The 21,091-nt window shown below is 32.0% G+C and overlaps 2 protein-coding genes across 2 annotated transcripts in view; one reads left to right on the forward strand and one right to left on the reverse strand.

The window, feature by feature from the left end:
• LOC140451432 (somatostatin receptor type 2-like) overlaps positions 1-21,091 on the forward strand; it is a 1,059,667-nt gene that overhangs the window by 197,568 nt on the left and 841,008 nt on the right. The window lies entirely within an intron of this gene.
• Positions 6,933-19,552, reverse strand: LOC140450000 (uncharacterized). The gene is made up of 4 exons (XM_072543419.1): positions 19,353-19,552; positions 14,921-15,212; positions 14,038-14,448; positions 6,933-7,516 (listed from the first exon to the last, which is right to left on the reverse strand). The coding sequence occupies exons 1-4, from the start codon at positions 19,448-19,450 to the stop codon at positions 7,175-7,177; spliced, it is 1,143 nt and encodes a 380-aa protein (XP_072399520.1). The 5' UTR covers positions 19,451-19,552; the 3' UTR covers positions 6,933-7,174.

Consider the following 21,091-nt stretch of genomic DNA (forward strand, 5'->3'; position numbering starts at 1 on the left):
TGCTCGTGACGATGCCATCTTGTGGCTCTAGTTCCGTGACGCTCGCCTCAGCATTTCACTATAGAGAAAAATGTAAAATAAAATGCCAGTACAGAATCTTTGTTTGTATAAAAATCGACCTGTTTTTATTTATTTATTTTTTTTAACTCAATCAGGAATAAAATTATGAATTTTTGTGTTACTTTTGGGACAAACTTTATATATAAGAAATTAAATATATATTTTACTCTTATTTTTCTTATTTATTCTAGCATTTATGATCTATGTAAAAACAAGAAATAATTTTTGAAATCTTAATTTAGCTTTTACATTTATGCACTGTGACCAGTAGATAAAGATATTAGATGTGTGATACATTTATTTTAAATTCGAGAACTTGAACACCTATTTAATTTTTTTATGTAAATACATTTTATCCTTCATTTAACAAAAATATATATACAAATGAGATAAGAAATTATTATGCAAGTTGTTTATTTATGTGTAGTATACCCAATCATCTCATAATTATAATTAACCCAAAAAGGACCAATGATTTGTTAAAAAGTATCTAGAACATTGCATTTCATTCGTATATTTAAATAGTGAAGATAGTCACACGGACATTTTATTTTAATGACCAAATACACTTTTCTCTGTGATTAAAAAATTAAATATAATATATAAAACACTAATGTAATGACAACTGGTATTTTGAAAATGATGGACCTATTATCATGTAATTAGTTTTTACTAACACTATTATACACTACTTTATAACACTATTAAACACTTGATACTCACTTCCTGGATTATTTTTTATATAGAAGCAGTAAAAGAAATAAAAAGAAATAAAGCTCCTGGAAGCGATGGAGTCCTAGCAGAAATGCCGAAGGAAGGTGAAGAAGAAGCCATCACATATCTAAAAATATTGTTTAATAAATGTCTATTCGAAGGCAACATACCCGAACAATGGAATACTGCTAAAACAATACTAATACACAAAAAGGGCGACACCACAGACCTGAAAAATTATCAACCAATTTCACTTTTTCCACAAAATCTTTACAAAGATTATAGTCTGGGCGGGATCTGTTTTGGATTGGACATTTTCCATAGGAAGCTATTTTTTTGCTGCAATCCCTTCAGGATGTGCCCAATATCGATAATCACGATATGCGCCAGTCGCAACCCTGTGCTAAATTTTTTATTAAACAAAATCTGAAAACAATTGAAAATTTCCCATTTTTTTGTTCCTATTTTCGTTTATAATTCGGAAAATATTAATCCTAGAGAAAAAAATTATAAGAAGTAAAAAGTTTCGTTATTCAATTTTACACAATATTTCGTTAGCTAGAAATTGAAAATTTAATGTTTATTGTTGAAAAAATAGCAATAATGGCAAAAAAAGTACAAAAAAATGAAGTTAATCCTTTAAATGTTTTCAACTTTCTAAACTTGCCTTACAAGCTCCATATTCCGCTTAGAAAAACTTCTTAATATGTTTAAAACGTGTGCTAAATTTTGTTAAGATCGGTCGGATAGGTTTTGCATAATAATTTTGCAATCCAGCCTAGTGGAAAAAAAATCGCAAATTTTCAAATTTATAGTAGGCCCTAAATAAGCCTCTCAGATAGTTGCAAATTTTTTTACATATAAAGGAAGGCACAAACTTTCAAACGCTTTTTGTAAAATTCAAATCGGTTTACTAGGAGAGCCTAGAATTTTTTTTAAATTTTAAACATCTTTTATATATATATATATATATATATATATATATATATATATATATATATATATATATATATATATTAGGCTTTATATATATATATATTAGAATATTAAAAGACGCTTCTTTAAAAAAAAGATACATTCGGCTTACTGGTTGCCGAGATATTGAAGGTCAAAGTTGGCATACATTTGCCGTGTAACCATAAGTGATAGAGGGCTCGTTTTTAAACAAGTACCCTCGTCTTGTCAAGTACTGTTTATATGAGAAGTTTTACGTAATGCGCTTCATGGCAACATCCATAAAAAAGACAAATAAAAAACCGTTTTCGCGTAAAATGTCGCTCGGAATGCATGAGAGGTGGTGGTGGGGGACATTCACTCGAAATGTGAATCGGCGAGTTCAAAATCATAGCGCGCGCTAAAAATTGCATTACCTCGGCTTCTTGTTAACCAATTTTGCTCTTTTTTTTTAATTGATGTCTCGGACGACAAGGATTTCAAATATCATATTTTCAAATATCAGTTTTAATTGCAAATTGGGAAATTTACAATAAACAATTGTATGTTAAACAAGTAATTGCATTTTTTCTTCATGCATTTTTTTTGAGCTTGCAATTTATACATTGAAGTAAATTGTTACTTTTAGTAAACAAATATGTATTTATAAATTGTTAATAAATAATTTAAATTGTTAAAACAAAGGCGAACGAAAGAAAATTTTTTTTTTCATAAATAAACTTTATTTTGACTCAATCTTCAATAATTTTTTTTAAGTCTTTCTTTTTTTGGAAGGACAAGAATCTTCAGGTCTTATTTCTTCCTTAAAACCTTCATTTTCCATTTCAATATCTTCATCCTCGATCTGTAAATTTAATGTTTCTTCTCCTTCATCTGTAGCTTTATCTTGTGCCTCTAGAAAATCTAAGGAATCCATTTTTGGACAAAGTTTTTTACATTTGCAACTAATATTTCTGAATAATCAGTGAGTCAGGTAGTAATACCTGCTCAGTTTGTATTGGCTCAAGACCATTTTGAGTTAGTTCCCACCCCCACTCAGTAGCATTCAGGTTATTTCCAAGCCACTGCTGTAGTTGGAAATATACACGAAGCGAGTGTTGCTCAGCTGCAGATTGTGTTGGTGGCAGCATGAACAATTGAAAATTTTTATTTTTGCAACCTTTATTAAAGCACAAGTAGCGAATTTTATTCAATGTAAAATCGCAATTTGAGTGGCCCATATACAATGCCGATATAATTTTACATCCGCTGCGTTTAATTTCTTCCTTAGTGGCATTTTTTTCATTAAAAATGGTTGCTTCTTGCGATATATCATTATTTGTTGAAAACAATTTAACAATTTTGCTTTTTCCTTGATAAAAAATGCAGAGGTTGTATCACAACCTCATAAATTTTGAAATTGATATGTTTAAAACTCGTAAAGTTATTCAATTTGTTTATAAGCCTAAAAAATGTTTAAAACTTAAAAAAAAATTTCTAGGCTTTCCTAATAAACCGATTTAAATTTTACAAAAAGTGTTTGAAAGTTTAAGCCTTTCTTTATATGTAAAAAAATTTGCAACTATCTAAGAGGCTTATTTGGGGCCTACTATAAATTTGAAAATTTGCGATTTTTTTCCAGTATGCTGGATTGCAAAATTATTATGCAAAACCTATCCGACCGATCTTAACAAAATTCAGAACACGTTTTAAACATATTAAAAAGTTTTTTTAGGCGGAATATGGAGCTTGTAAGTCAAGTTTAAAAAGTCGAAAACATTTAAAGGATTAACTTCATTTTTTTGTACTTTTTTTCCAATTATTGCTATTTTTTAACAATAAACATTAAATTTTCAATTTTTAGCTAACGAAATATTGTGTAAAATTGAATAACGAAACTTTTAACTTCTTATAATTTTTTCTCTAGGATCAATATTTTCCGAATTATAAACGAAAATAGGAGCAAAAAAATGAGAAATTTTCAATTGTTTTCAGATTCTGTTAAATAAAAAATTTAGCACAGGGTTTGCGACTGGCGCATATCATGATTATCGATATTGGGTACATCCTGAAGGGATTCTAGCAAAAAAATAGCTTCATATGGAAAATGTCCATTATGGTCTGAATTTCTACAGATCCCGCCTAGTCTATTATTACAAACAGGTTAACAATTAAATTTGACGGACATCTATCAGTAGAACAAGCCGAATTAAGAAAAGGGTACAGCACCTATGACCATCTATGTACTTTGAAAATCCTGATAGAAAAGACTAACGAATACAATATCCCATTATGTCTGGCTTTTATAGATTATGAAGAAGCTTTTGATAGCGCAGAACTGTGGGCAATAGAAGAAGCATTAGTCAACAACCGGATTGACTCCAGGTACAGAATATTAATACATAATATTTACGAACAAGCTGAAATGATAGTGACGTTGGGTAATGGAATCGAAACAATACCAGTAAAAATCAACCGAAGCGTAAGACAAGAAGACTCAATATCTCCAAAATTATTTACAGCTGCCCTTGAAGATATATTTAAGTCAATAGACTGGTAAAATAATGGAATCCCTATTACCGGAAGATACTTGAACCATCTTAGATACGCAGATGATGTGGTACGTGGAATGCACTGAATACGATCATTGAGAAGCTACACAAAATCCCTAAAAAAGGACTGAAAATGAATTTCAGCAAAACCAAACTAATGTTAAACAAAGATGACAAACCTATGATAAACATCCAAGGGACAGAGATAGAACACGTAGATGAAAATACATATCTGGGTCAAAATGTCAAGGTAAGCAAAGAAAATGAGAATACCAAAATAAGCAGACGTGTAAAAATGGGATGGACAGCATTTGAAAGACTCTCATACGTACAAACATGGAAAAGATCAGAAAAACTCAGAGAACTATGGAACGACAGATGCTGGGTATCTCACTCAAAGACCATAAAACCAATGAAGACATTCGTAATAGAACAAAAGTAAAAGATGTTGTCGAACAGGCAGTTAAACTGAAACGGAAATGGGCTGGACAAAACGAACGTCTTAATCGGGAATTGGCGGCCATATTAAGCCAAAAGACCACGAGGAACACCGCAAATGCGCTGTAGCGACGATATTAAAAGAACTGCAGAAACAATGTGGAAACGTCTTATAAACAACAGAGATGAATGGCGAGAATTAGGAGATGCCTATATTCGGCAATCAGAATAGAGAGAAGGGTTTAAAAAAATTAATAAAAATGTTAGAAAATTAACGAAATATTAATAAATTGTTTTAACAAAGTGCAAAATCGGTAGGTACAGGAGATGTCACAAAAATCAATTGCACTTATACAATTAATACACAACTAATAGTTAACAACTTTTCAATGCCTCACTAAGATAATCGGCGTCGACATGAAAAAGTATGTCGAAAGCTCTGCGCAATGATAATAATCGACACTGTTAAGTTTAATAATAATTCTTGTAATACATAGTATAAATCTTAGCTCTAGGTTTCATTCTGAAAACACTTTATTCGCCCTTACGGGGAGGAATTTTACCAACGCAATAAATCATGTCGCAATCTGCTGCTGCGTTAGAATCGTCTTCTTTGTGATTTAACATTTCTTAAAGCCTGCCGAGACCAAAAAGTCATTCCCAAATTTCGAAAACTCAAACACCATACTTCTACTTCTTCTTTCACCCAAATTCTTAGAAAGACCAGTTTTGCGCTTCTCCGTGAAACTATTCATTTCACTAGATGAAAACTAACCCAAAGGAATGGACGGAGACATATATAACATCTATATTTCTAAAATGAGATCGAAAACGATGCGAAAACTACAGAGGAATAAGCGTAATATCATTAATAGGAAGATTATATGAGAATATACTGCGAGAAAAGATAGAATAAGCGATGAAAAGAAAAATCGGGGAGGATCAGGTAGGCCTCACGGCAGGAAGATCATGCATAGATCACATATTTACACTGGAACAACTGTTGGAAAAAAAAAGTAAAAAATAGAGATATACACTTGACATTTGTAGACCTGAGAAAGGCGTATGACTCTGTACCAAGGTCAGAACTATGGGGGGCAATGTATAAATTAGAAATACACACGTAAGTTATAGAAGCTACAAAAGCTATGTATAAAGAAAATAAAGTGTCCATTCAAATGGGAACAAGAATCATAGGAGACTTCACCACACCAAAAGGGCTCCTGCAGGGTTGTTCCACATTTCCAACCTTATTAAAAATATACTTAGAGAAAGTTCCTTGACTACATGGAGAAGAAAATGCGAAGGCATGAGAGTACCGGAACGAAACGAACACCTATATATATTAAGCTTTGCAAACGATCAAGTAGTGATTGCACAAGACCAAGAAGACCTCAGTTATATAATGAAGAAACTACAAAAAGAATATACCAAGGCTAGTCCAGATATTAACCTTGCGAAAACAGAGTACCCATCTACAAGTGAAGAACACATAGAAGATCTACAGATTGACGACAACGTAACAATCAAAGGAAACGATAAATTCAAATACTTGGGGTACTTTTATAGTCACGAAAAAGGCAACAACAGAGGAAAAAATTAAGCAAAGATTAAGACAAACAAGAACAGCAATCCGACAACTTAACTCAGTATGGTGGATAGACATCTAAATATGACGACAAAAACACAGATTTATAAAACATTAATACGAAATATTATAACATATGAGGCTGAAAATTGGATTAAAAACAAGAAAAATATCAGTAAGATAGTAGCAACAGAGATGGAATATTTGCGAAGATGCTGCAGAGTAGCAAGAATGGATAGGAGAAGTAATGACGAAATAAAGCAAGAAGCATCAATAGAAACAGACATACTAACATAAATATAGAACAAAAAAGACTAAAGTGGAATGGACATGTAAGAAGAACTAGCGACAGCAGATGGATAAGAGAATAACTGAATGGAGCCCCGTACGAAGGAGGAAAAGAGCCCGAAGATCCTGGAGGAACGAAATACATCAGTAAGAGAGGCCTAAACGATGGAGAATGGGACAACAGAGAGAGATGGAAACGGTTTAGCGAGGGAAGGCAGTGAATACTGTAGAATCCCTGAATATATATATATATATATATATATATATATATATATATATATATATATATATATATATATATATTGTAAATTTAATTATTATATAAACTAAACTAGATGTTTAAAAATAAAATTCGAGTATAGTCTGAAATAAATTTATTAACAACTAACGTTAACTTAGTACCGGTACACTTCCAGTTAAACTTTGAGGCTTTGATAATAGATGGCGATAATAGGTATGCTATGTATATTGTACTGCAAGTGTCTCGTGACGGTTGAGATTGATTCTAGCCCGTGCAAAAGGCAACCGGGTGATAAGAAGTAGTTACTTCAAAAATTGAGCATAAAATTTATTCTTTCACAGCTTTTTTTTGTTAAATTAATTACGCATAGAAACAATTTATTACAGCATAATCCAATATATTGTAGAAAAACTGTTTTGGTAACTGGTGAGGTAAGTTATGGATTCGAGTGTGCATGTCGTCGTAAAATTTCCTCCTATATATATCGAAATATTCAACTAAATTAAGTTCTTGGTATATATCAAAAACGATCGAAATTGATTTAGGATCCGAGCTACCGTAGTGTTCCATAAACGTCTTTTTTTGTTGTGGAGTTGCTAGCTTAGACACTTGGACAGCCATCCATGTGATTTTGGAAGCAGCTATATCTGTGTTGTCTTTTTCAAGAGGAGTAGTTGGTTCTACAAGTGCAGTAAAATCATCCTATAATAAAAAAGATTAATATAAAAATTTTAACCTAAAAAACTTTTTTTTTATTTAAATTAAATTAAAATTAACACTAAAAGAAAGAAGTGTTTAAATATGTGTGTCTCCTAACAACCAAGGAAAAGGAATTATAATAAACTAGTGATTTTGCCAGTCACCGTGCGACGGAGCATTTAGTTAATTGCCATCTACAGTCATTCCACTCAATTTATTCTGACTTTCTCCTATTTAAGGCCGACGATGCCCTGATCCATGTCTCTCACCCACAATAAACAACCATATTTAGGTTATATTTTTGATTTCGCGATAACCCACAACATAATAACAGACAACAATTAACATAATTTATCTTCTAGGTAACTTCTTATTTAGTACAATGTTTGGCAAATAAATACACTACTGCCCAAAATTATCGTACCACCTTAATTGTACCCTAAGTTTGAAGCTATTTTTCTTCTGAACGAATAATTGGATTTTGATGATTGTTCTTTCATATTATAGGTCTATTTCTATTAAATCAGTGTATTAATGTTTTTTTAAAAATATCAATGTTTTATTCGTATACGGGGTGTAAAAATAAAGTTGTGTTATTTCATCGGTTATTTTTAAACACCCAGTGAAATTTATTAGAAAGAAACTCTACATCATATTAATATTTTATGATAGTTTCATCCTTTCTCAAGAGTTTTTGTAAAAAAAAATTATCTCAGTATCTCTATTATAAAAGATTATACAGAATTTTAAATGTAACAAGTTTTTTGTTAACATTTAAAGCAGAAAAAACATAAACCAAATAATCTTTAATAATTTCCTTTCCCCTTATCATACTTTCCAAAAATATTAAAAAATTCATTATGATTCTCAAGCCAGATAAAGAGCCCAATGAAGTAATATCTTATCTTTGATCAGATAAAAGGCATATATCGAGCACAGTTTAATTAAATCTTGCCCAAGTACTTTCGATCCCTAGATCATCTTCAGGGGCATCTGAAATAAGCCAAGAAACGTTGTTTTATAACCAAAGAAATTGATTAACTTCGATAAAAACTCGAAGTTTATGGTTGAAAAAAGGTTTTTATGTGATTAACGTTTATAGACTTACTTCGTCAATTGTGGCCTATCCGGCAAGAACAAGATGTCATAAACATATAAATGTACATTACACTACACTACAAATGGACAAACAAACACTTTAAAATAATTTAAGGAAGGCTACATTACTTGAAGAAGCCGGAGACAGAATGGCTCCTGATCTAACGGAAATGTTGGGGTGACATGTGACAAATGACAACTTGGATGAGCAGTCACAATCATAGATATGTGATCTGCACCTTTTACAATTCTATGAAACTAAGTATTGACCATAAGTCCAACTGACACTACTATAGGAGGTCACTGATGAAATATAAAATTATATAGAATATTTTTTAAGTAGATTGAATAATCCAGATCTCACACTCAAACATGTCTGTAATAATTAAGGTGTTAGTTTGAGAGCAACTGAAATAGACGAAAAGTAAGAATGCAAGAAGCGGACTAAACAATATGTTAGACAGTGGGTGGTTGACTACAATAAAATGGTCTACCAAGCACTATCTGTAATGTAGAAAGGAAGAGATCTGACTATGTAATTAAAATACTAATAATTGAAAATCAAAATGGAAAGCAAAGTATATAAATGGGGTGTAATCCAAGTAGTTCAGTTGAACCCACAGTCAATGGTATAACTATAAAATTACTATGGATGTGCTCAGTGCAGGAAGTCTAAACAGTCGAGCTGGGTCCCCTACGAGGTGAAGCTGTAATAAAGTTTTTAAAAATAGGTTTAAATTTAGTACAATTTAAATTAATTTGAGTATTAAGACAGTGAGAGTTTTCATTTGTTTCCCTTGTAATTTCCAAATCTTCCAATAAATCCAACTCCATATAGTTTTTCTTTCTACTAATGTCATGTAAGATAGATGAACCATCAACACTGGTTGACCTCCTATAATAGTGTCAGTTGGACTTATGGTCAATACTTAGTTTCATAGAATTGTAAAAGGTGCAGATCACATATCTATGATTGTGACTGCTCATCCAAGTTGTCATTTGTCACATGTCACCCCAACATTTCCGTTAGATCAGGAGCCATTCTGTCTCCGGCTTCTTCAAGTAATGTAGCCTTCCTTAAATTATTTTAAAGTGTTTGTTTGTCCATTTGTAGTGTAGTGTAATGTACATTTATATGTTTATGACATCTTGTTCTTGCCGGATAGGCCACAATTGACGAAGTAAGTCTATAAACGTTAATCACATAAAAACCTTTTTTCAACCATAAACTTCGAGTTTTTATCGAAGTTAATCAATTTCTTTGGTTATAAAAAAACGTTTCTTGGCTTATTTCAGATGCCCCTGAAGATGATCTAGGGATCGAAAGTACTTGGGCAAGATTAAATTAAACTGTGCTCGATATATGCCTTTTATCTGATCAAAGTTCATTTATTCGAGCATTCAACCTTATATTTATTTAATATCTTATCGACCCATCAACCTACTCTCAACCGTAAGCAAAGTTTTTGAAAGATTGCTGCTACAAAGGATAGACGCAGATCATGAATTCCTAACGTTACTGCCAAAACATCAGTTAAGCTTTCGGGAAAATAACTTCACTACACAACAAGTTCATCGAATCATAAAGGAAATATCAAAATAACTGTTTCCTTTTACTTAAATCCTACATATCAAATGCAGTAGTCTCTCTTTATAACGATTCCCTGTATAACGATAATTCCTCTATAACGATAAAAATAGTAAACGTTGGTTAGATCGTCCTAAGGACAATGTATTAATTCTTTCTCTATACCGATATCGTTCTCTCTTTATAGCGATGCCTTTTCAGCGTTCAATAGTGGATGACAAATGTGTTATAGTGTTTAAAGTTCAGACTACTTGAGTCACGAGTGACAATGTCATTGTCCAGTGGTTGTTTTGTCTTGCGCTTAAGGAATGCGACCACCCATTTTACTCATTCTTATCAGAAGGTTAAGTGACTCGCTTTTATTGTTCGGGCGGCCTGCCTAACTGTTATCACACAGATGTCATCTGTTGACGACTTTTCATTTCCAGTTTGAGTTGTGTGTCAGTGTGTCAACAGTCAACATCTTTTCGAAAAAGCATAAAGTGCTCTCGGTGGAGAAAAAGTTATCGATAACTCAAGCAATAGAGAAAGGTGAAAAGCAATCGGATGTCGTACGCTGTACGGGGCTGTCTCAGTCAACTGTGCCTACGATATGGAAGGACAGAAAAAAGTGGCTTGGCGAAGATGGAGGGCGGTAGCAGGAAGAAGTTGCGGATTCCACTTTTTGGGTCTGTGGTCAGGACAAAAGCTGAGTTTTTTGCAACTGAGCTTGAAACTCAGAATTTCAAGGCATCTGAGGGTTGGCTGAGCAAGTGGAAGCTGCGGCACAAAATCAACTGCGGGCAAATCAGCGGAGAAGCTCGCGATGTTAACAAAAACGTAACGGATAATTGGCTAGAAAACGTGTGGCCTGGACTTAAGGCACGATATGCGTCAGACGACATTTTCAATGCTGATGAGACTGGATTGTTTTTTTAATATGACACCAAAGAGAACTTTAAAATTTAAATTGGAAAAGTGCGATGGTGGAAAGCTCTCTCAAGTTCAACAGTTGTATATAAAACAAAATCAACTCAAATAACATTTACCAACCGTTACAACATATGCCCACCTGTAAGGATGGAAAATGTAAGAATACCAACGGTAGCAGACGCTAGATACCTTGGCTGTCATCTTGACCAACGTCTTACTTGGAAGAAACATATCCAGACCAAAAGAAGGCAGCTCGACGTTAAATTCCGGCAAATGTATTGGCTTCTTGGATGCAAATCACAACTTAACATCCAAAACAAAATTCTTTTATACAAAGCCATACTCAAACCTATCTGGATCTACGGACTACATCTATGAAGTTTATGCAAAGACAACGTCGCTGAATATTATATAAAAATTCCAGTCTAAAGTGCTAAGATCGATAGTGGATGCACCATGGTACTTAAGTAATCAAACACTTCACTACGAAGTCACAAAATAAACGGACCATTCACCATAAAAATAAGCTAGTAAGGGAATTATTCAACAATGGTCCAGCCACAGAAAGACTAGATAGAACCTGGCCCCAAGACCTACTTCAAAACTAAACCAAAATAGAATAAGGTGAGACATCATTGGATGACTCTCCTTCACGCGCAAAACCTGCAACACATTTACTTAATACTCTGTAATGATGTAGATTGTAAATAAACATAATTATAAAAAAAATCCTCTCCCAAAAACACTTAATAACGAATCTTTGTGCCTCTAAATCTAACTACTTCTTCACAGCGACGAGGCATACGTAAAATCAAGCGACGTATTTGATCTTGATCAATTGCATCCCAAACTTCTCCCACCATAACTTCTACTTTCTACTTTCTTCTTGTCAGCTCCTGAGTTGGCGATCAATAATATCCCACAAATCCTCTATGGGATTTAGATTAGGGCTGCAAGGTGGAAAGCTCATGGTTTGTATTCCAACCTAGTCCTATTAATCATGGATTAAACGTGCAACATGTGGTCGAGCGTTATAATGCATTATTTCCTATGTAAGGAGCAAATGGAACTACATGGTTAGACAAAATGTCTGTAATATATCTTTCACTTGCTAAGGAACCTCTTCGTAAAGAGATATTTCTCCCCAAATCATTATAGATCCTCAATTGAATCAAGTAATAGGTCGTACGTTGCACTATACGTAGCGTTCTCTTGGTCTTCAAATAACTGTCACACGTCTATCTGAGCTATAAAAGCAATGCCTCGATTCATCAGTGAACAACACGTGCTCCCAGTTATTAACATTCCAGTCAAGGTGCTCTCTGGCAAATTATAATCTACTTCTTCGATGATTTACGTTTAAAGATGATGCTTTGACTAATATCCTTACATGCACTTGTTCACCTTTGTGTAGTGTTTCTACTAGTTTTAATATTATGAACATCTGCCACTTGTATTTGTAAATGTTTCATTGTGAAAAAACGTACTCTTATAGCACAAAGCCTGATAAACTGATCTTGGCGTGATGTTGTGAGTCTTTCTCTTTTGTGTCCACGTCGTTTCGTATGGTCGTTTGGTTCTGGAAAACGTTGAATGACTCGTGATATTGTAGTATGAGATACTTTTGACCTTAAGCTTATTTCACGAACACTTGATACACTTCAATATAATCACGTTGTGCTTTAAACGTACTTTTTTATAATAATAAATCTATTTGGAAATATTAATAAGATGTAGTGTTTGCTTTTAATAAATTCCACAGAGTGTACAAAATAAAATGAAAAAAAATTTTTAATATTACACCCCGTATATGGGTAAAACGTTGACACTTCCCAGAAAACACTAATACAGTCATTAGTTAGAAATAGATCTACAATGCAAAAAAAATCATTAAAATTCAATTAAAGATTCAAAAGAAACATAGTTATTATTGTACAGTTGAGATGGTGCGTTAATTTTGGAGGGTAGAAAATCACGTAATGCTTTGAACGTACTTTTCTTTTTTGATAATAGAGAGATATCAAGATAATTTTTTACGAAAATATTGAGAAAGGATAAAGCTATCCCAAAATATTAATAACATGTAGCGTTTGTTTCTAATACATTCCACAGGGTGTTGCAAAATTAGATGAAAAAACACCACTTTATTTTTACATCCCGTATATAGGTAAAACGTTGATATTTCTCAAAAAACATAAATGCAGTAATTAACTAGAAATGTACCTACATTAATAATAAATAAAACATATACCTACCACTTATAATGGAAAGTGGAAGGAAGAAGAGGTCCAGGAAGAAGAAAATGATCCTGGTTGAAGAATGTAAGAGACTGGACAGGCATGGACACACATTCGATACTAAGAACAGCTCAAGATAGAGAGAAATTTGCTGTAGTTATAGCCAACCTTCGGTAATGGAGAAGGCACCTTAAGAAGAAGAAGATACCTACAATGTACATCAAAAATCATCGAAATCCAGCTAAGGGTTCATGAGAAATATAGTTTCAAAATGATGGTTCATTTGAGGTGGTGCGTTAATTTTGGAGAGTAGTATATTTTACATTTTATCTGTCAAATAAGTTTATTCATATCAGTTGGTAGTTCATATTTCTTTCCTAAATCTAAACTAACATAAAGCTTTTAATTATTTTGTTTATTAAATCTTATCTTAAAATTACAGAAACCAACATTTTTGGCAATTTTGTCAAAAAATTTATCGTATTATTAATTAGACTAATATGTAATGAATATTATTACTATAATTAATTAAATCTATCCTTTCAAGTACAAAATATGATTGACTCAGTAGATTAAAATGTCAGTTGGTAGTTCAGATTTCTTTCGTAGATGGATTTTTATAAAAAATCGAAATCAAATCAACTAAAGATAAATTAAACTTACCAATTTTTACAGTAATCAACACTTACATATCTTTTTCCAAATATACAAATATCCATACAAAACTTTTTCACTATGGAGTGAAGCTCTGGATCCTGAATATTAGCCAGGTACATCGCAGACGAGATACCATGTATTAAAAACGGAAATGACTTTACCAAACTTTCATAAACTTCAAAGTCTTCCAGGTTATACTTTGTAAGCTCTTTCCTCTGTGATATTGTAGTAGGCCCCAGGTTACATATCAGCTCTTTCTGGATTTTAGCAAAATACTTGTGTTCAGAAAAATGTTTTAAGAGTAAAAAGTTGGCGCTTGTTTCAAAATATATAGAATCTGTGATAGCTTGTTTTATTCCTACTTTTCTATACAAGACTGGTTTATTGTAACGGGTTACTGATTCATCCAGTATGTCATCAATGATAATCATGGCGATATCTTGCTAAAAATAATTTAACTTATTACATACTATTCTATTAGTGACAAATAATATAAATCCATAAAAGAAATCATAAGAGGATGCATAAAGGATTCGGGTGATTTAAATTTTGGTCGCTTCTATACAACAATATATGATGTAATCATATTTATCTTAACTTTTTAACAATTTCTTGCTTTACTAACTTGCTTGCTCTTGCTAAGTTAACGCAGTTACTATATTCACGTCTGTCTCCCTTTTTGAAAATGGGTAGAATAACTCCCACTTCCCAATCTTTTGGTATTTGGCTCTCACTCCATGCCCTTTTACATACTTTTGTTAGCAGTTCAATGCCCATGTCGCTTCTAAATATATTAAATAATATAAACTGATAAATACCTAATGCAAAATATATTAATTATAAAAAACAAAATATTAATTTCATGAACGTCAATGGGTAAGAAATATTTAAAATATAAAAAAACATAAATATTACCAATTTAAAGCACCATCCTAAAATTCCGGCCTTCATCAACTCCTCTTCTGTGTAATCTCTTTTAAAATGCTTGTACGCATTGACTGTTATTAAGGTAGATGCCAGATATTTCAGCTTAAGGTTTTCCACTTCGTCGTCAAAAAGTTTTTCGAACTGTCTTTTAATTTTTGGCATGTTAGTGTGATAAATTAAAGATTCGTTTGTCACATCCTCTCGAATTTGTGGGACGAGTTTCTTTAGAATAGCTTCCTCCTCTTTGAAATCTATGGGTGATGCTTCGGTAACTGGATGTCTGAAAATTGTAGGAAATGTAATGGCTAGTCTCGCTTATACAATATACAGGGTCGTCCTTAAGTAATTGTATAAACAGAAACCGCAGATTTTGCACTTTAAAATATTACGATTTAAGCCAACTTGCTTTAATAAAATGTTGATATTAAGAAAGATACAGGATGTTAAAGTAAAAATTTAAAATTTTATTTTTCGCTATAACTTTTACGTTTGTAAATATTTTTACTAAAATTTACAATTGGATGCTTTTGAGTAGGATAAATTATAATTTTTTACATACTTTAATATAACTGATAGATGGCGCCACATATGCCACATGTGTGGCATAAATTTGCGCCTAACTTTTTTGCTCTTTAAGATAGCTCTATTTGTGTTAAAATATATTAAAGATACATTATTTTTACAAAGAAAAGGTGTACGCGTTACTAACCTCAAAATTCAACCGTTTTCGAGATAATCGCATTTTATAAGTAAGCTGCATAATAATTCTTAGTTTGATATTTGTGCGGTAAAGCACTGAATACCTTTAGATAAGCATAATTCATAGTTTATTCTTCTAAAAAAAAATTAAAAAATAGTAATGTAACATCACAATGCTCATATTCCTTGGCAATGTGGTGAGATATTGATATAATTATTTATTGACATAAAAAATCAAAATGATTTTTGATGTAAAAAATCCGAAAATAATACTTATTATTCATTACGTAAATTGTTTACCCATTTTTATTAGGACAAATAGAAACTAGAGCACAGGTATTTAATAACACATATGTGTCTTGTTTCATATTACTTTTGCTACAAATCTAACCTTAAAGACTCAGCATTTTTACAAAAACATCATCGTTGGCCTAATAACCGATATTATTAGAAATATAGTAAACACACAGGCAATTAAGTTCAGCATAATATTAGTTCGTTAGTAAATCACAATAGTCCATTTGTTCGAAATGTAATTATAGTTGCTCGTAAGCTGTAAAGTAATCATATAAATAAGTAATGTCATCGATAGGTTATTCCGTGTGTATATGAGTAACAAATGGACGAGATACATCACAGTTTAATACATTATTTAACCTCTGCGACAAATAAGATGTAGTTCCATAATATACCATAAGATTTGGATATGTATCCAAAAGAATATATTCATCCATTATACATTATAGCCACCAAGTAAACCAGAATATAATCCGCTTGATTTTGGTGTATGGGGCGCATTAAAACAACGTGTCTATAAGAATCACATAAATATTCGCAACCAACTATGGGAAGAAATAAATACTGCAGCCGTTTCTTTAGAACCAATAATGCTATTTAATATGGGACGATCTTTTATGGAATATATCGACAAATGAATTAAATAAAATGGTGGACATATCGAACACTTACTTTGACAAAAAATTATGTTATTTTAATTTAACCATTTCTTAATTTGGTTTGTAAACAAAATGTTTTGATTACGACTTTAATTTAAAATAAAACGTAAAATGTTGGATGTAAAATCCTATTATTCTGTTATTTTGTCAAATTCTATTATGAATTATCCTGCTGATATATTTATTTTATTTAATATTTCGTTAACAATTAACTTGAGTTAAAGATATTTTATACCAAAATTCAGAAGTATTAATGTTTTTGTCTATTTTTCCTTCGCTGCCTGGAGTAATTGCCTTAAATCAGAATTATGCAGCTGATTTGTAAAATGGGATTATCTCGAAAACTGTTGAGTTTTGAAGTTATTAACACGTATACCTTCTTTTTTAAAAAATGATGTATCTTTAATATTTTTTATTCCAAATATAGGTTACTTAAAGAGCAAAAAAGTTAAGTGCAAATTTATGCCACATGTGTGGCGCCCTCTATCAGTTACATCAAAGTGTGCATCAAATTATAATTATTTCTCATTTTTAAAAGTACACAGTTGTAAATTTTTATACATAAATGTTTACAAACATGAAAGTTATAGCGAAAAATAAAATTTTAAATTTGTACTTTAACACCCTGTATCTTTCTTAATATCAACATTTTATTAAGGCAATTTGGCTTAAATCGTAATATTTTATATATATATATATATATATATACGTATGTAAATATATTCAAATGATTTCCGTTAAGTTGTTAAATCCTTACATAATTTTGTATACAGTATGTAAAAGCCAAATGGAATAAATTCATTATTTAGGTTACTGTACATATTTATAAAAAATCCCGAAACACGTCAAATTTAAATTATAACTGGACATTCTTTAACGTGAAAATGCAACCCCTACCTTCAACCCCCTTAGAATGACAGGTACAACCCCCAATTTTTAAAATAGGAAGTGTAGGCTGGTGATATATCGTTTGAAAGGTCTTTTCATTCCCCATTCAAAAATGTTGTCGCTTTCAAGTTTATTAAGATTAATTAAGATAAAATAAATTGAAATCATGTGGTTACCGAAATTCGCTACAATACAATGAAAAACTAAAATGTAATGCAAAACGTAATAAAATGTAGAACACGAAAAAGAACTATGAATGTTAATGAAGTAGATGTTCAAAATGTTCACCGAGAACGTCTTGGCAACATCCTTATCTCAAATAAAACTGTCTTCTAACATTATTTAACATAACAGGCGTAATCGACCTAATCGCAAGCGTTATTCGTTCTTTTAACTCATATAAATCAGAAGGTTTAGTTTTGTACACATGGCTCTTCACATATCCCCATAAAAAGAAATCTAATAATGTAAGATCAGGTGATCGCGCTGGCCATTCAATCGATCCTCGCCTCCCTATCCACCGATTGGGAAATATTGTATTGAGGTACTGCCGGACATTAAGTTGGTAATGTGGTGGTGCTCCATCCTGCTGAAACCATATCGTATTCGCTGGAACTTTAGGATTTCCAAGATCAGGATATAAATTTGCCAACGTTGGAATGACATCATTTTGAAGTAGTGCCAAATAATTGTTGCCATTCAAGTTGCCCTCAATGAAAAAGGGACCAATGATATTGTTTCCTACAATCCCTGTTCAAACATTAACCTTTTGAGGGTATTGAGTGTGTTCTTCTCTCATAGAGTGAGGATTTTCCGTGGCCCAGTAGTGGCAATTTTGCCGATTAGCATGACCGTTAAGTGAAAAAGTATACTCATCAGAAAACATAACGTCTTCTAATTGGATAATATTGTTATCCAACATGTCCATCATTTGCTCACAAAAAAAAGTTCTCCTATCAAAATCGTCTTCCTTGAGCTCCTGAGTAGGTATCATCTTATAGGGATGTAATTTTCTTTTAATATGTTTACTATCGATGTATGGCTAGCATTGAATGTAGTGGATGCCTGTCTACTCGATGTATGTGGATTTTCCTGAAACTCAAGCAACACATCTAATTTGAGTTTATCACTCAGTGCATTAGCAGCTGCTTTTTTTATCTGCCTTGCATGACCAAACTTGCGAAACTGCTTCTCTATTTTACTTATTGTTCCTTGGGATATAGGCGGTAAATTAGGAAATTTCTCATGAAATAGGCGAGTTACTTCCTGTTGTGTTCGGGTGTTATCTCCGTAACCAATCATTTGTAAAACTGTTATTTTATGCATTTCCGTTAATCTAACCATTTTTCAGAATTGAATTGAACGAACTTTTTACTTAAATTAAAATACTGACAACTTAAATAAAACAATTTACTAATGCGTGTTAAAATAACGTTGACACGGAAATTCTTTAAAGTTTTTTAATGGTTACCATCTAAAAACCACATTACTATGGTTTTTGTTCACTTTCTCATTATCAAGACCTAAACGGGAAATAAGTTTTGCGTATATTTTAGCGAATTTCAGTAGCCACATGATTTTAATTTATTTTATCTTAATTGATCTTAATAAACTTGAAAGCGACAACATTTTTCAATAGAGAATGAAAAGACCTTTCAAACGATATATCACAAGCCTATACTTCCTATTTTAAAAATTGGGGGTTGTACCTGTCATTCTAAGGGGGTTGAAGGTAGGGGTTGCATTTTCACGTTAAAGAATGTCAAGTTATAATTTAAATTTGACGTGTTTCGGGATTTTTTATAAATATGTACAGTAACCTAAATAATGAATTTATTCCATTTGGCTTTTACACACTGTATACGGTGCCTACATACCTCCTGGCTTGGTTTGTGAGCCCACGCTTCTGGTTCGACCTGCTCAAAATTTTCAGAGTATGTTTTGGAAAATCACCTTGAAATATCGTCTTTATCATTGTTGCACTAAACACAATGTTTATTTAACGTACTGTTTACGACTTGTTATATTTTTATTAAATAAACATAACAAAATCATAGATACATTATTATAAATATATTTGACACCGTAATTGAGTTTTTGATAGTCGTTACAGAAATTTATCAGTGGCGTCTCCCTCAATACGTATTTTTATTACTATTCTGGCTATATCTCGAAGAAAATCGCTATCGGTCTATTAGTTAAATATGCACATTTACTTGAATTTAAAGTCATGTACAGTTTAAAGAGAAATAATGATGAGCTTAGAAAGCCTATTTTTTAAGTCTCTTAGAACGATGTTCTAAGAGACGTGGACGCATCCATACTTCCACATTTCCAAAGATTCCAATCTATTGATTTAAATATTTATAAAGTCCAAGCTTCACTTACATATAATAATATAGAGTAGACGTAGCATCGGGTCATTCGTATTCCCAGTTCTAAATTAAGTTTCCTATTAGCAAAAAATGATCTCACTTTGATAAATACAGCTCTTGCCACTCGATGCGCGGGTTAATCTTCGTGATTTGACTATGATTTTACTAAAAATCATATATTTAGTTTTTTATATAGGTAAAAAGAAATAAAACTAAAACATACTCACAATTAACTTATTCTACCACCAACGACCTGCAACTTACTTGCTATATTTCTTCTTCCTAACAAGTCCTGTAGGTTTTCCAGATTGCTAATAATTAGAACTGTATCATCGATGTATCGTATTTTATTAATTAATTTTAAAGCTTAGTTGAAAATGTACTCGAAATATAAATAAAATAGTAATGGGGGTAGTATGCAACCTTATCTAACTTGTTGGATTTGTATTTACACAGAGAATTCACTACGTACCTTAATAGCTGCTCTTTATAGTCATCTATCCATGAAATATTTGTTTGATAGTAATATCGACTGGTCCAACGAAGACTGTAGTAACTAAAGTTTTCCACTTTTTGAGTTACGAGCGCAAAACAATAAAACATAATGATATCTTCCCCAGGAAAGAATCGTATCTCAGTAAACGTAGTTATGCAACCAATATTACGTGTAAGAGTTTTATAGTATCTCCGATTTATGAAAAACAACCGTAGAAAATCATCGTATCTTGAGTTACAATAGTCTTCGTTGTTATCTGAGGCGATAGCATAGGTATCGTAACATGAGTTACTACGGTATTCTGCGTTAGTTTAAGGTTATGTTTAAAAGTTTAGTTTTGTTATAATTGCCATAATGTGTTCCAGAAGTGAGTTAATATTGGAATTAGCTGAGAAAGCGTATAAAAACACTGAAACGGATATTTCTTATCGTTCTTTTGAAGGTAAATTTATAATAAACTTTATTTAAAATAATAACACCAAAGTAAAAACCTACTTATTTTTTAAGGTAAACATATTGCTGAAAGTATTGTAGAAGAAAGCAAATACAAAAAGGCGAATTAGGATCCTGGTGACCACGAGACTGATATTAATCCTGAATGTTCTACATGTTGGTTTAAATTCCGCATGAAAAAATATTACGTAGGGATTTACCTCATTTTTGTTTAATTTTAGTAAGCTTAGAAGAGAATGAAGCCAATAGGAATGAAAATGAAATAATTGAGAAGGAAAGCGATGAGGAACCA

The sequence above is a fragment of the Diabrotica undecimpunctata genome, chromosome 9 (assembly GCF_040954645.1).
Source record: "Diabrotica undecimpunctata isolate CICGRU chromosome 9, icDiaUnde3, whole genome shotgun sequence".
Taxonomy (NCBI): domain Eukaryota; kingdom Metazoa; phylum Arthropoda; class Insecta; order Coleoptera; family Chrysomelidae; genus Diabrotica; species Diabrotica undecimpunctata.

What these genes read in the sequence shown, in the direction of transcription:
- LOC140450000 (XM_072543419.1), bottom strand. Translation starts at nt 19,450, where the DNA reads ATGATAAAGACGATATTTCAAGGTGATTTTCCAAAACATACTCTGAAA. An exon ending in CTCACAAACCAAGCCAGGAG is followed by an intron (nt 15,213 to 19,352) that starts GTATGTAGGCAC and finishes TACAATTTTCAG; the next exon opens with ACATCCAGTTACCGAAGCAT. An exon ending in TAGGATGGTGCTTTAAATTG is followed by an intron (nt 14,449 to 14,920) that starts GTAATATTTATG and finishes AATTATTTTTAG; the next exon opens with CAAGATATCGCCATGATTAT.